The following is a 14,251-nucleotide window of genomic DNA, read 5'->3' on the forward strand; positions in this document are numbered from 1 at the left end:
CTGCAACAGAGGTCAGCAGCAAAAAGTTTAATAGAACTTCTGCTGCCTTGCAGTGACTTAACAAATTTCAGGCATACACAGACAACACTTTAAACAGCTGTCTGCCCTTATGTGTCTTTTCTCCATTCCTTGCCCTGTGGACTCACATTCCCTAGAAAGATTAAGTGATAAGTTTTGCTCTTCTGTGAGGCCGAAGTATTTTCAGCACATTGTTTCTCTACCAAATGTTATGTACCTTATCAGTGTGCATGCTCAATACCTGAAGAAATTTTATTCAGATATTTAAGGTACTCAACTATAGCTTCACCAAACAAAAAAACAAATGTGAATTGGGAATTTGCTCAGTGGCTGCTCTACAGGCAATTAGAGCCCAGGACAGAAGACATTTTCACTAACCATATGGGAGTCAACTTTGCCTTTCAGTAGTTGTGGTGTTGTCAGATGTTCTAGTTTTCTCTGTAAGACTTCATGTCTTCTAAGTAAGTGGGTTTTAATATTTTTTTTGTGTGGCAATTCACCTTTCATGGCTGGTCTTTCTCCTTATAGATAAGTGACAAGATGTCTCTTTTCTGGCCATGAAACAGAAACTTAACCTGTAAAATGATGTGCACGTGGAAATCAGAAAATAAAATGCAGGCCCAAGCAGGAGAAGCATAATTAAGACTTTTGAAAACATTCACATTTCTCCTTACATGCTTGGAACAGATTGGTCAGTAAGGGGATAAATTCATTCTCGTTGCACTCATCATTATGTAGAAAGGGCTCTAAAGAATTACTACTGCAAGCTACTTACTGCAGTTTCAAGCCTTGAAGAAGCAAAGGACTTCTTCAAACTCAGCCTCTCCTGTCTAGGTGGTCATCCCTGGCTTTGGAACTATGTAAACTGGTGCTAACTCAGAGCAGGTACTTAAGATGCTCAGGTGAGAGTAAGTAAGTTCTGGAAGCAAGGAAATCACAGTGAACATCTTCCACATGTCTTCTTACTAGTGTGAAAGTTCATAGAAAGTACAAGTAGGGGTAAAATAATGGTCATTTAAACTGACTTTTAAAACCATATTATGACTTTTTGAGACACATTGTAGGGGTTGTTAGTAACTCTAATTAATAGGGAAAAATATAATGTGAGTGTTTCTAGCTCTTCTGAGAATGAAGAGAAGTTGTTCATCTTGTCTTGGAAAAGTTTGTTCTCACCACGGAGCAGCAAAATCTAACTTTGATGGCTCTCCATAAAGAGACTCCATAGACTCTCCATAGAGCTAGCTTTGGCTTCTAGTGCTGCCTTTATGAGACTAGTATCTAAATTTTGGTTGGTTTAGTTTTGGTTGCTTCAATCTAAGTTGACCAGGTTTTAGACTCCATCCCTTTGATTCCTCACATGCAGCCTAAAACGTCAACAATTTACAGTTTATCTTTGTCTAATCTAATGGCTGGTTTTTCTCAATTTTTAAGGGCAAGTTCTGTCATCTTTTACTTTGACATGAAAAGGATGGAAACAGTCTTGGACGTCTTGTAAGCCTCTACCTCCTCAGTTAGACAGATACCCTCACCTGTCAGCCGAAGTTCTCGTTGTATTTCTCATCTTCTCTCTTCCCTTTCCTTTGGCCTCATGTCCTAGAACTCTAGAGTCTGGCACGTCCGGTCGAGTACTTGTGCTTCGCCAGCTTTCAAAAGCATGTGCTTGCGAGTTACACATGCTGAGGCACTAGGCACCAGTGCTTTTTCTGCCACTGAGTTAGTATGCTGTCCTAAGCCATGCTGCCCTGTGCAAGGATGAAAACTCACAACTCAGTCCCCTTTATTTTCATTACTTTTGCCCAGGATCCAAAAGGAGGACATCATGCTTAAGCCTGTGAGATACTGAGTGTCTTTTAAGAGGTGCTGAATAGTTTCAGTTTAATTCCCTCTAAGATCACATTCATGTATCCTTTATTTTAAGAAACACCAGTCTGTAAGTAATGAAAAAGAAGCCACGGGTACTTATCAGCAGTCTTTGGGAGTTACTTTTCCTGTGCACACTGGGGTTTTCCTGAAGTACTAGTACCTTCGAGAACACAGGAGGATGTTCAGCACCATGGAAAACAAGTGAGCAGTTCTCAAATCTTGGAGCATCACTTTAATTTGTACTGTATTGATTGAAACTGGAGAAAAGTTTCAGATATTGACAATTAAAAAGAAAAATGCAGCAGCTGGAGCTATCATTAACACTTTCTTTGTCACTGAGGGATAAGGTTTCAAGGCAGGGCGTTAGCTGCTTAATTTTTGTTAACAATAATGGGAGCGAGTTGGCTGTCCCCTGCAGAAGATGTCCCCCTGATGTGTGCTTTGCATAGCAGTGTGAGGAAAGTAAGCTGAGGAAAGTAAGTTCTCCAGCTTATTTCAGATATTTTTTTTATTTGCAAGGTGACACTGCATACCAGGCAAGCATAAATGAATGCATTATTGCCCTCATATCTTCACACACTTTTTATCTTTTTCTTTAAGTCACAGCATTTGCAAATAAAATAATACTTTTATGCTCTTTAACACTATGCTCTCTAAAAAGTAAGGAATAAAAATGCTGTTCTCCAAGGTTGCCAAATATTGCTAAGTACTTTTAACTACAGAGCTACCTGATGGTAATCCACAGATTTGGTAACAGTCTGTGCACAGAATTTTGGCAAGGTCACGCAAATCTGCTTTCTGTGTATGGCCTGATATATGCATATATTTGCTTTCTTTGTTAAACTGTGGTCTGCAGTACTGTTGTTTTCGTCATCGCCCTTTTTTTTTTAATATAAAATCTTGTTAAATCTCATCTGGATTTATTGTAATGTACAAAATGTTGTTTGGGAATTATGTTCTGTGTAAGCAATTGCATAATGAACATCAAGGTTTATTAAGGCCTTTGAAGGTCTTAATGGGCACTTGGGGTGTTTTTTGGTTTCTTTCTGAATTCATACAGCAACTAGAACTGCAGCATTGTCAGTGCCACCCTAACACGAATATGATGTGAACCATGGAGTATGAAAAAATAAGCTAGCTGACTTCAAGGGAGTCTTGATTGGGAAGTAGAGGGTGCAGGAGGCAAGGACTGTGCTTTAGCTGTTTTTTGAAAGGCCTGATGATAATAGTAAGATATGAAATCTTTAGTGTGGTCTATTCAAGATGAACCAAAACAAAATGCTTATGGTCATTTTGAAGTGCTTTAAATTGCATTGGTACTCAGTGTTCAGCTTTTGAGATTCAGGTGTCACTTTTACTTTTGGTAACCTTGCAGGTAATACTGGAAAGGTATTTAGATTATACATTGAATAGACATTAACTCTGAGTATAGCTTATGGTCTTACATTTCTCCTTTCCCCAGGAACTCATCTCTGTAGAGCTAAATGGGTATCTGAGTATGTTGCTTTGAAACAATACATAAATGGCATCTACTTGTGCCCTATGTGTCTCTGGGAGTTAAAAAGACACTTCGATCTTCACAGCAGTTAACAGTATACTTTTGACAGATTTAATCAGACTTAACACCTTTCTGATGAGAACAGCCCTCACCTGTCTAGTCAAGAGTGACAGGAGGACAAGCTGAAAGTGCATCTTAACAGTTAGTAAATCTAGATATAGGGGCATTAATTTTTGTTTCTTGGAGTTTTTTTTTGTTAAACTCTGATTTTAATATTTTCCTGAAGTAACGCTAGTAATCCTTTATCTTCTGTATTTCCAACGTTTAGACGTTTATGAAAGTCAAAGCTGATTTTAGTGACTGCTTCATGTTAAGTCTGCAACATTTTATCTTCATCGTATTTTTTTCTGCTAGGAAGTAGCTTGTGTGTTTTTGTTAGTCTGGGGTAAAAAGCACCAGTTTTGAAATTTATTTTTAGTAGTGAAAAATAGCATAGGGAATCTACTCTGCCCTTGAATGATACAGCTGGGACACATTCGGCTTGGCTGTGTGGGATTGTTTTCTACGCTGTAACTGGTGGAAGCAAAGGATACCGCAGATACTGCCTTTAAATGTTCATGTCTCTGATGTTAACATTTGTTTAAAAAAGGTTAATTGCAGACAATTATGTGCTAAAGGCGCTACATCACAAGAAAAGTCAATAGTATTAGGAAACTGTAACTTTGAATTAATGATAGAACTGAACAGTTATGCCAGAGCAATTTATTTAAGGAGGCAGCATAGTTTTTTATTACAAGCTGCTAAAATGTGATGTTGAGTTTTTTTTTCTTTTCCATAACTGTGTAAAAATGTGTATTTACCACTTCACACTGAGTTCTTAAAATAAGTGAATAAAGAACCAAGTATCCTGATGTTTTAAATTGAACGTGCTGTTCATTAGTGTTGAATATTTAAAAATAAAACTGCTTCTTGAATTAAGCTGTGTCCATTAGATGGGTTTCTTGAAGGCAAAAGGCACAGTTGTGCTTACTTAGCATGAGAACCACAGAGTTTAAATAGCTTCTATTTATGTTGTAGTCTCTGTCTATGGTAAGAGTCAGTTATTGGTGACTAGAATTTCATTAGTGTACCTTGAAACTATGGCAAACGTGCTGGAATCTTTTTATATTGCTCTCCAGCTCAGCATCCTGGGAGTTCGTAAAACTGTTCAGTCAACATTCAGCCTTTATCCAATTTGTATAAATCCCTTAGCTGAGATCCATCTCAAAATTTCTGAGAAATAATGCTGTTTTTTCTTGGTAAGCTAACTAGACCTCTAAAGGTTTCATATTGAAACTATGTGCAGTTTTTTTAAAAGAAGTTATATACATGAAACATAAGCAGTCTGCAATGGAAGTGCCTTCACGTCCTTATCTGAAGGCAATCACAGCCCTGCTGACTCCATGCTCTAAATTAGGCTGATGCTTTATGGCTCTAAAATACCCTCATGGGAGCAAAACCCAAAATAACAAAAAAAAACCCCAACAACCCAAATCCAAACAACAATAACAAAAAACCTCAACCCCTCAAAAAGCAAAGAGAATGTGAAGAGAAAGAACTCACTCCTCATAAATGTCAGTGTAAAGCAGCAGAGAAACGTAGGCATAATTAATAGCTAATGAGACTGGTGAAACACGGTTCTAAAATCCAGTAGACTGCATCATCTGGACTGTTTGGAAATTAATTTTTTAAATTGCACTTTGAAAAGGAATTAAAAGACATCTTTTGCCATCATGAACAAAAAGATAACCCCCTCCATTACAGGATATGTGTCATATATCACTGAAATATACGTAATCTTCAGTACAGTTATGCTACAAAATAAGAATTATTCATGAATTTGAAGTCAGAGGGCAATATACTATTTGACTAATATAACAATTATTGACAATATTTGACTAATATAACTCCTGATTTTAATCCATATTTAAATAGGGGCTGCTGTTTTAAATTTTTTTGAAGGGGCCTTTCTTGCCACTTCTTTCTGAAATAATTTCTTCTACTTACAGAGTCGTAAGCTTGATATGTGATTCTTCAGAGCATGTTTTCCCAGGCCATGCTGTGCTCTGGAGTAAATACTAAAGTATACCAAACCAAACAAGAGAAAACTGATTATTACAAAATATTCTTAAGTGACCTTAATTTAGGTTTTTTCCCCCATATCTCTCTCTCAACTATTTATATTTTTTTCTGTTATCAGCTAGTGCTGACCTCCTCCGAGGCTAGTCAGCCTAGTGCAGCTCTGCACAGAATAACTCTTCTTCACTTATGTTAATTGGAGAAGAGAAGAGATTTGACTAAATTCCACTCACTTGGATGAGGCAGCTGAAATGTTTTATGATGTTTGTAAAGCAAATGGTGCAAGTTGAGATTTTCTTTTAAGGGATTATTTTTTAATTCATTGGCTGTGTCTTTACGTATTTTCCTTGTTTCTGGTGTTTGTCAAAGGGAAGGAGAAGAGGAGAAAAAAGAATTGATGCTATTCTAGGAAAAGGCCGTGTTCATTAATGCGAGGCTTACACTTTTTGAAATGTTGGCAGTTCCCAGCCATGTTTCCTTACACTCTGTTGGCCTTGTGGTGGCTCTAGGTGAGCCACTTAGAGAGAATGCTTTGAAAATGGACGTAGGGCTTCCTGACAGGAGACCCGTGCAGGCAGTTTAGCCAGGAGCCCTGACAGAGCACGTGGGAAGCACAACCAAGATTCTTGTTTATTTTGCTTATAAAAATTCAGACAGAACTTCAGTTAGTTTTTGTCATGGAAATGGTTTTACTTTGGATGAGAGCAAAAGCTGTGCAGAAGCATTTGATTCAGAGAACATACTTTTTTAGCTAATTCTGCTTCCAGTTATGCCTCCTGAAGCACTTGGGAGAAAAGGTTGACTATTTAAAAGTGCTACAGTCTGTAGTTACTGTAGAGAAAAAAAAATGACAAAGACACTTCTGGATTTATCTACCGCATTTCACTAAGATAAACAACCCTAAGACATCAGCTTTTTCATCAGAGTGGATGTGTATATCATACTAAGTTGGCTTTCAGGGACAATTCACTGTCGCTTTTCCTTCCCAACTGTCTGGGCTGCATCCTGAGCTTGCATTTGGGGCCATCACTGTAATGCCTAATGTGAGTTTACTTCTAGTGGCTTTGTTTCAATCCGGAAAAAAATGAAAGGAAAATAACAAATTGAAAGAGAGCACCTGTATTTTTTTAGGTTTATTGTATTCAGTAAATGTTTCATTGAGGAGATTTGTAGGAAGGTAAAAGAGCAGCAATTCAAAATTTTAATTTTGAAAACACAAGATTTTTTTGTGTGCTGTAAAGGTCAGTTTCACAATGAAAGAGCAAATCTAATTCTCTGTTTAGTTTTTAAAATATAGCACTGAAGCATTTGCATTTTTTCTGGATGGTTTCTGTGTCCTTGGTAAAACCCAATACAGAAGGGACCACCTTTCCACACGCTGTGAGAAAGGGGGAGGATAATTTTTTGAGAGATTATTTTTAGAACATATCCTTTTAAAACAGGCTTAGTAAAGCACAGAGCTGTGAATTTGAAATGCCTTAGTTGCATGTGAAAGAACTTGCAACAACTGTACTCAGCAGCTTCTGCTGGAGCAGCTTTCAGTTTTCAAAGAAAATGGTGGCAAGTGACAATGTGTATTTTTTGAAATCTTTTAACACAGCCAGATCATGAGGTTTTTATAAGCTTACTGATATGAGGAGTGGATACCCCCTGCAGCATTCTTCTAAAATGAGGTTGTAGAAAACTATGTCCCAGTATGCTTTGCCCAGTTCCTTGTAACTCATCTTGAGCTGAGTTACTGTCATACTGCTCATAAAGTATAGTAACCTTGGAGGAGTTAAGTATTTAATTTGTTAGAAACCATTGAAATGGCAACTTTAATTTCAAAACTCAGCTCAACCTTATCTGTTTAACAGTGACAACTTTTACCTTCCTTCTTAGCTGCTGCTTAAAACTCCAGGAATTTTTCAAGATGAAAAGCTGTTTTTCCATGAGTGGTTTGGGTTTTTTTCCAAAAAAAGTGTTCTCAAGCTGTTATTTCTGTAGCGCAGTTGAGGTTTCATTCTGAATTTGATAAGAATTTATACAGTAAATATTTTGAAGCATTCTGCACTCAAAAAACAAAACGAAGCAAGTTGAGATAAATATTGCAATGTTACAATTTCTATGTGCTTTGCAGCAATATTATGGTACAAATGATGGTTAGGGTTTGATATCATCTACATACACATTTTGCACATCCACGATATGACTTAAAAATCTCAGCATTTGGCTTCCATATTTTGTGGTTTTAATAATCAAGAAGTGCAGAAATGGGATGATATCAGTAACAACTAAAATACAAATCTCATGTATTCTGTCCAAGAAGCATCATCACTGTCTGTCAAACAGTATCCTCTGAGGTTTGCTGTACAGCACTCAGATATTGTTTTTCAAATACTTCGCTGACTAAATGATACATTTGAAAGATATTTGAGAGTTGCCTTTCTAGAACCATGCTGATACAAGTCTTGCCTTACTGATCCAGAGAGATGTATAAGCGTCTAAGTGATGTGTAGCTCCCTCAGCAACAAATGGGCACTAGATTTACCAGTTTTACAGTTCATCTGTTACCTTATTTTGTATCACCTCATATCAACTCTTTTTTTAATATGCTTTTAGCTAACTCCTATTCCCTTGAGAGATTAATGCTTGTACCCCTTAGTGCTCTTGAGAAACTAAATATTAAATGTAGTAAGAAGGATTAATTTTTCATTTCACTGCTCATTGCTTTCCTTTCAGCTTCTTGCCTGATTACATCAGTGGTGATTTTGATTCCATCCAGCCTGAAGTCAAGGAGTACTACAAGGTCAAGGTAAATTAAATCTCTTCAATGAGTTTGTGTGTGAGAGCATTGTAGGATCCAACCCATTAGTCATTAAATGATTCTGACTCAGTTGGTTTCTTTGAGGCTTCAGATGTGAAACACCTTTAATGTGAAGCACCTTTCAAGCTCAGATGTTGCGCTTTCCCTGGCTCCATTCTAATGCTTAAAGTAAACGTGGAAGGTGTGGTACTGCTCGAGTCCTGCATGGGGTGTAGTTTCATAGCACCAGCTCAAGAAATGGTTTGTACATTGCTGCGGATGAATGCAACTAGAAACTAGGATAAAGCTTCCTGAAAAATCAGTGACTTCTTTTGTTCAGTGAGATATAAAGCGATAAAGATTAATCTCCTGTGATTCCTACATGCTGGCACCCACAGGCTTTCTAGAGAGTGGTTCTCTGTGTGATTTTTACATTGTACGGCTTTACCTTTTTAGCAGGAAGCTGCAAATGGAGACATCTGTCTCTTTTATCATTGAAGCATTGAATTACGCCCCGGCTACTTCCGCTTCACTAGTGGAATGCCCTCCTTAATGGGTTTTTGGACAAATTTCTGCATACATTAATTTAATTCCCATGTAGCCACCACATTTCCAGCAAGCAACATTAATGTAAATATGCATTTTTTAGTTCCTGGGGCTCACAGGTCTGCCCTTAGGTGACTATTTGGTATTTAACACTTCACCTACCTGCCTGTATAGGCTTTTGTGCTGAGTGCAGTGCTCAGATCTTGGACAGCAGATTTGTACAAATTCAGGGTTTGTCTCAGCTTGCCTTTGCAGCAGGCTGTGCTTGCGAGAGGTTTGAACCTTGTACTCTAGTGGGCTTAGAGGTCTGCAAGAAAAATGCTCCGGCATGTTTAGGTTACAGCTTCGGAAGTGAAACTAAAATAAAAAGCTTTGGATTAATGTTGTTCATTACAGACTTGAAATTCATGATCTGTGAGAAAACAGGGAAATTGCAAAACACACTGCTCTGTTTGGCATGGACACTGGTATTAATGTTTATATATAAACTGCATATTGGTAGGTAGGTGAGACCTGCCAAAGAATGCAGTTTAAGGATTGTTGAACAGGGAGAGGGAAGGTGGAAGAGGTAGGAGGGGGGAAAATAGGATAGGATATGGAAAGAGATAAGTTAAGCTGAACTGGTATTGCACTTTTTCATGGGGATTACTTTTGTGGCCATAGCATCCCTTGCTTTTATCAGCTCCATTGTAGTTGACTTTTGATGTGTTGATTTCTCCTCTGTGAATGTGTAGTGAACCATTCTGCTTCATACGGAGTCAATACACCCGTGCAAATGCTGGGCTGACAAATGCTGGGCTGACAGGCTGTATAGGAAGCAGTATTTAATCAAGATTGTAAAGGTGTAACGAAGAACATAATCTAGCCTACAGAATCTTTGCTCGGGGTCCTCATATATGACTGAGGAAAACACAGTTTGACTTTAGAATTGTAAATTTGGGTGTAAATGGTAAGAAAAACATTTTTTTGCATTTGTTATTAAACTTCTGTAGTCAGAAAATTAGAATGGTAAATACAAGTGGGCATCTCAGGAGATCTTGAGCAAAAAATATAATTATACATAGAATTCGGAATGAGGTATATGCTTCTTTTCTTGTAAAGTGACTGGATCGGTAAAGCACTCTCTATATTCCAGGCAATTTCCAAAGTCAGATCAGAGGGCTGGAGTACCTCCCATATGAGGACAGGCTGAGAGAGTTGGGGTTGTTCAGCCTGGAGAAGAGAAGGCTCTGAGGAGACCTTATCTTGACCTTCCAGTACCTGAAGGGGCTACAAGAAATCTGAGGAGGGACTGTTTACAAAGGCTTGTAATGATAAGACTAAGGGCGATGGCTATAAACTGGAGAGGGGCAGGTTTAGACTGAACATAAGAAAGAATTTCTTCACCATGAGAGTGGTGAGGCACTGGAACAGGTTGCCCAGGGAAGCTGTGGATGCCCCATCCCTGGAGATGTTCAAGGCCAGGTTGGACGGGGCCTTGGGCAGCCTGATCTAGTGGGATGCCCCTGCACATGGTAGGGGGTTTGGAGCTGCATGATCTTTAAAGTCCCTTCCAACCCAAACTATTCTATGATTCTATGAAGCAAGTAGATCCATTTTATCTCTGTTAGATGCAACATGCTATAGATCCTGAAGAGATACGGAGCCAAAAATACTGCTTTTTCAGTTGTGTTGAAAAGTAACTGTGTAATAGAATTATGAGTGGGACATCTAAGTGGTGGGTTATGCGTACTATGCTTTTGGGAGAGAATAAATTAACATACATCATAGGGTTATTCAGCTTGAGTTTTTATCCTCTACAGTCTTGGGTTTGCCTCATTGGATTGTCAAGTAAGTACACATAGTCATTCTTTATGTTAAAAATTACTGATGATTTTCCCCATTTCTTAAGTAGTTAAATAATGTTAAAACTGGGTAAAACTGCACCACAACTGGAAATGGAATATCATGTTTAAATTTTCCTTTTTAGATCACATTGAACTATAAATGAAGGAGAAAGTAGAACAATTCAATATTATTTATTTTGTATATTTTCTGTCATTGTTAAAACAATTATTGAGAAGAGTTTTTGTACTTTCATGATAAATATGCATATTTGAATGATCCCGTAAAAGATGCACTCGCAGTCTTCCTCTGTGTAGTCTGAAGTGCATTAGGAATGACACTGCACAAGCAGGGAGGACTTGCGAGATTTCTGTCATTGCAGTTTTGTCTGTTTCTTGCTTTAGCTGAATGTTTTTGTTATTGAAATCTTTTAAACATCACTTTGAAGTTAAAGCAGCCATTTGTATTGTTATGCCTCAAACAAGGCTCAGTTTCTGAAGTTTTGAGACCAAAGACATTATCTAAAATTATACCAAATCTGTACTTACGCCTAGAAGCGGAAGATTGAATCCAGTGGCCTTTGAAATCCAGATTATGCTATTTATTAAAAATCCAGTTTGGCTTTTCTACTAGGCAAACTTCATGTGCTTTAAAAGGCTTCTGTAGACTTAGTAGGCTCTGCTTCAGATTTGTAATTAAATGCTGTGAACTTATTTACCAGTCTGCTGTTTTTCCTGTTCTCTTTTCTTTTTAAGCTCCATAGGGCTGCTTGGTTTTGCCAGCAGTTCTGCAGCCAAAGCACTTTCCTTTTTTTATTGCATTTCCAGGGCTAAATGGTTATCAGGGCTGTAGAAATGCTTAGTAAGTATGGTGTGGGTACTGTATTTTTGTTCTATGATGATGCACCTGTAATTAGATTTACAAAATGTATTTGCAGCAGTGAGTTAGTGTTTTTGTAGCTCTCTAACTTCTATGCTTTTTTGCAAAAGTGCCTGTTATAGTATTGTATTCCCTTCTTGCTTTCTGAGGCCAATTTTTTTGATAATTTTGGGAAATCACAATGTTAATTGATTTCCCTCAGTTAGATTATGATTATTTAAATACATACAAAACCATTGAGTTTCCTGTGACTGTCCTGATTTCCTTTTTATCCTAAATGTTAGGGTTTTTTTTTTCTAAAATTATTTTTAAATACAGGATAGGACTTTAAATATTAAGATGTTTGACTCATTTAAAGCATTCTTGCTAGACTGAACAGTTTTCTAAGAAAAAGATTGTTTGTTTTCAGGTCCTGATTACTTTGTGAGAGGTTTTAAGGTTTTAGAAGGAGCTGTAAAAGTTGTGCCTGTGGATCTGAAACAATTCTGTCTTGCTGTTGAACTGGCTTGACAATCACCACTTAAGCTTTCAAGCAATCTCTTGTTTTATGTGTCCTGCAGAAGATCTCTCTGACAACTATAAAAACTGCTGTGCCTACCTCAATTCAGCTTCTGGTGGGTTAAAGGTGCCACCTGGACTTTGTAGCAAAGTTATAAATTGTAATTGTTTTCTAATTCTAATGAATTTTCTGACGTAAGTTCATTAAAAGAGCCTCAATGTCTTAACACAGATAGAGGTTCATCAAGTTAAAATGTTTTATAGGGCTGGGTTGGTCCTGTTCAAATTGTGTATGACTGTGTATGCAATACATAGAGAAGCTTTCTGTATGTATTGTTCATGTAATTATTCAACAGAAGCGTTCATAAAATGGTTCTATTCTTGAATAGTATGTCAGAGGTCCTGTCAAGATTGTGTTTCCAAGAGAGTTGTATGTGATTTGGGTTATGTGGGTTTCTCATTCATGCCAAACTATAGTTATATCATCACCTTCCAGAAGTGTCATAAATTTGTAAGAGATACTGTGCTCAGTGTTACTTTTGTAAAGGTGAACATGACAGACAGTCACAATGGGTCAGACCAGAGGTTCTTTCAGCCAGTGTCTGATCTTAGCTGGGCTGGTACAGTATACCTCTGAAAGCATAGATACACACAGTGATGCTTCTTTGATATGCTTTTCTCATCTCCCACTAAAGATTTCCCAGGTCAACGGTGGTATCTATGTGTTTAATCGCTTTATAAATTGATTTTTTTTTTTCCCAAATTAGTCAACACACTTTTCTTCCAACTATGTGGATGAGGTTGCAAGTTTCCACAAAAACCTTGGCGATGTGTTCCCTAGCTTAAGAGTTTACCATGGAGAAAATCTGTCTTTTTGATGTTATTTTGGTTTTGAGCATGACTTTCAATAGTCATTTTTGATTGTTCTGATTTTTTTATATTGTGATAAAGAGTGATGAACATAATTGAACCACTTTTTCACTCGCATTCTGATTGTATTAGTATGATTGTGCCTAGCAGTCCCGTATGTAGGGACATGTGTGTGCACAGCTAAACCAGTGGAATATTGCATGTGCCGCCAAACTTTTGGCATAAAATCATGTACAACCTGTTCAGATGTTCTGTGCCCTGCTGTGTTAATATTTGTATAATGGCTGTGAAGTTCTGTTGAAAACAGTCCTCTGGAAAGCGAAAGATTTCAGGGCTGTTTTTCTGTGCCAGCAAAGAAGCAAAATTGAAAAAAAAATCTCTGTCCAGTCCTTAATATCACTCTTTATGTTTTCACCGAGGTAGCAGTTTCCAGAGAACAGTATATCTATTTAAAGGCAAATTACATTTGTGGGAAAAAAAAGACAAAACAACAAATTTAGTTATACAGCTCTGCATCTTTTAAAGTAATGTGTTTTCTTTTTGTTATCTCCTAGTGTTGCATATCAGTCCTTCCAATCCTAAAGAAACAGCTAAGTCCTGCTTGTGTTGTAAGATCAATATCATTGAGATTCAGCAAGTTTTGAGGTCGTTGAGAGTCACCATATACATTTTTTAGGACCTGAGTCAGGCCCTAATTTATCTAGGAGAACAGAGAATGCAATTTGACCAAGTTCTCATTCTTTAAAAAAGCGCTACTCTATTTTCCTTTGCAGTATTTTGCTGCTTGTTATGTAGCTTTGGGAGACAGCATATAGAAATTAAGAGATCAGACTTTTATTAGAGGTGGTTTGTCTTTCTTATGCTTAGGTTCAAAATGACAGTTTGCAGGTTACTAGTTGTTTTCTTTCTTCTCACAAGTGCCTTAACTGAAGCTCAGCTCTCTGACAGTAGAATATGCAAGAAAACAGTGCGCCATATAACAAAAATTATGCTGGTGGTATTTTAGTCTTGCATCCAATTTCAGTTTAATATTATGTTGCAGCATGAGATTTATTTCTCCTTTTCATTGGTTATGGCCCGAGGAGGAGAAAGGGTAGAATCTATATTGCAATAGACATTTGAGTTACTTCCAAGAGTTTTAAAAAATTTAATCGGGTGTTAATCTCTGACAGAAGTCATTACTCTGGTCTGTCAGCCTGTGATGGAGGAAATAACAGGAAAGTTTAAAAAATAGAAGTGTATTGAATTCATTTCCAGTGCAAGGAACGAAAAAAGGTGTTTTAAACAATGACAGCTTAATCTGGAGAAGGAAATTGAACAGAGTTATTTCGTGATTAACCCTCTTCACACAG

At 37.4% G+C, this 14,251-nt stretch overlaps 1 protein-coding gene across 3 annotated transcripts in view; it reads left to right on the top strand.

Annotated features, from left to right (window-relative positions):
- TPK1 (thiamin pyrophosphokinase 1) overlaps positions 1 to 14,251 on the top strand; it is a 303,110-nt gene that overhangs the window by 136,348 nt on the left and 152,511 nt on the right. For all 3 annotated transcript variants that reach the window (XM_054059844.1, XM_054059842.1, XM_054059843.1), the window contains exon 4: positions 8,219 to 8,291. In XM_054059844.1, the coding sequence (XP_053915819.1) occupies positions 8,219 to 8,291 (73 nt within the window). The remainder of the gene's footprint in view (positions 1 to 8,218; positions 8,292 to 14,251) is intronic.

Source organism: Cuculus canorus, chromosome 2 (assembly GCF_017976375.1).
Source record: "Cuculus canorus isolate bCucCan1 chromosome 2, bCucCan1.pri, whole genome shotgun sequence".
NCBI lineage: Eukaryota > Metazoa > Chordata > Aves > Cuculiformes > Cuculidae > Cuculus > Cuculus canorus.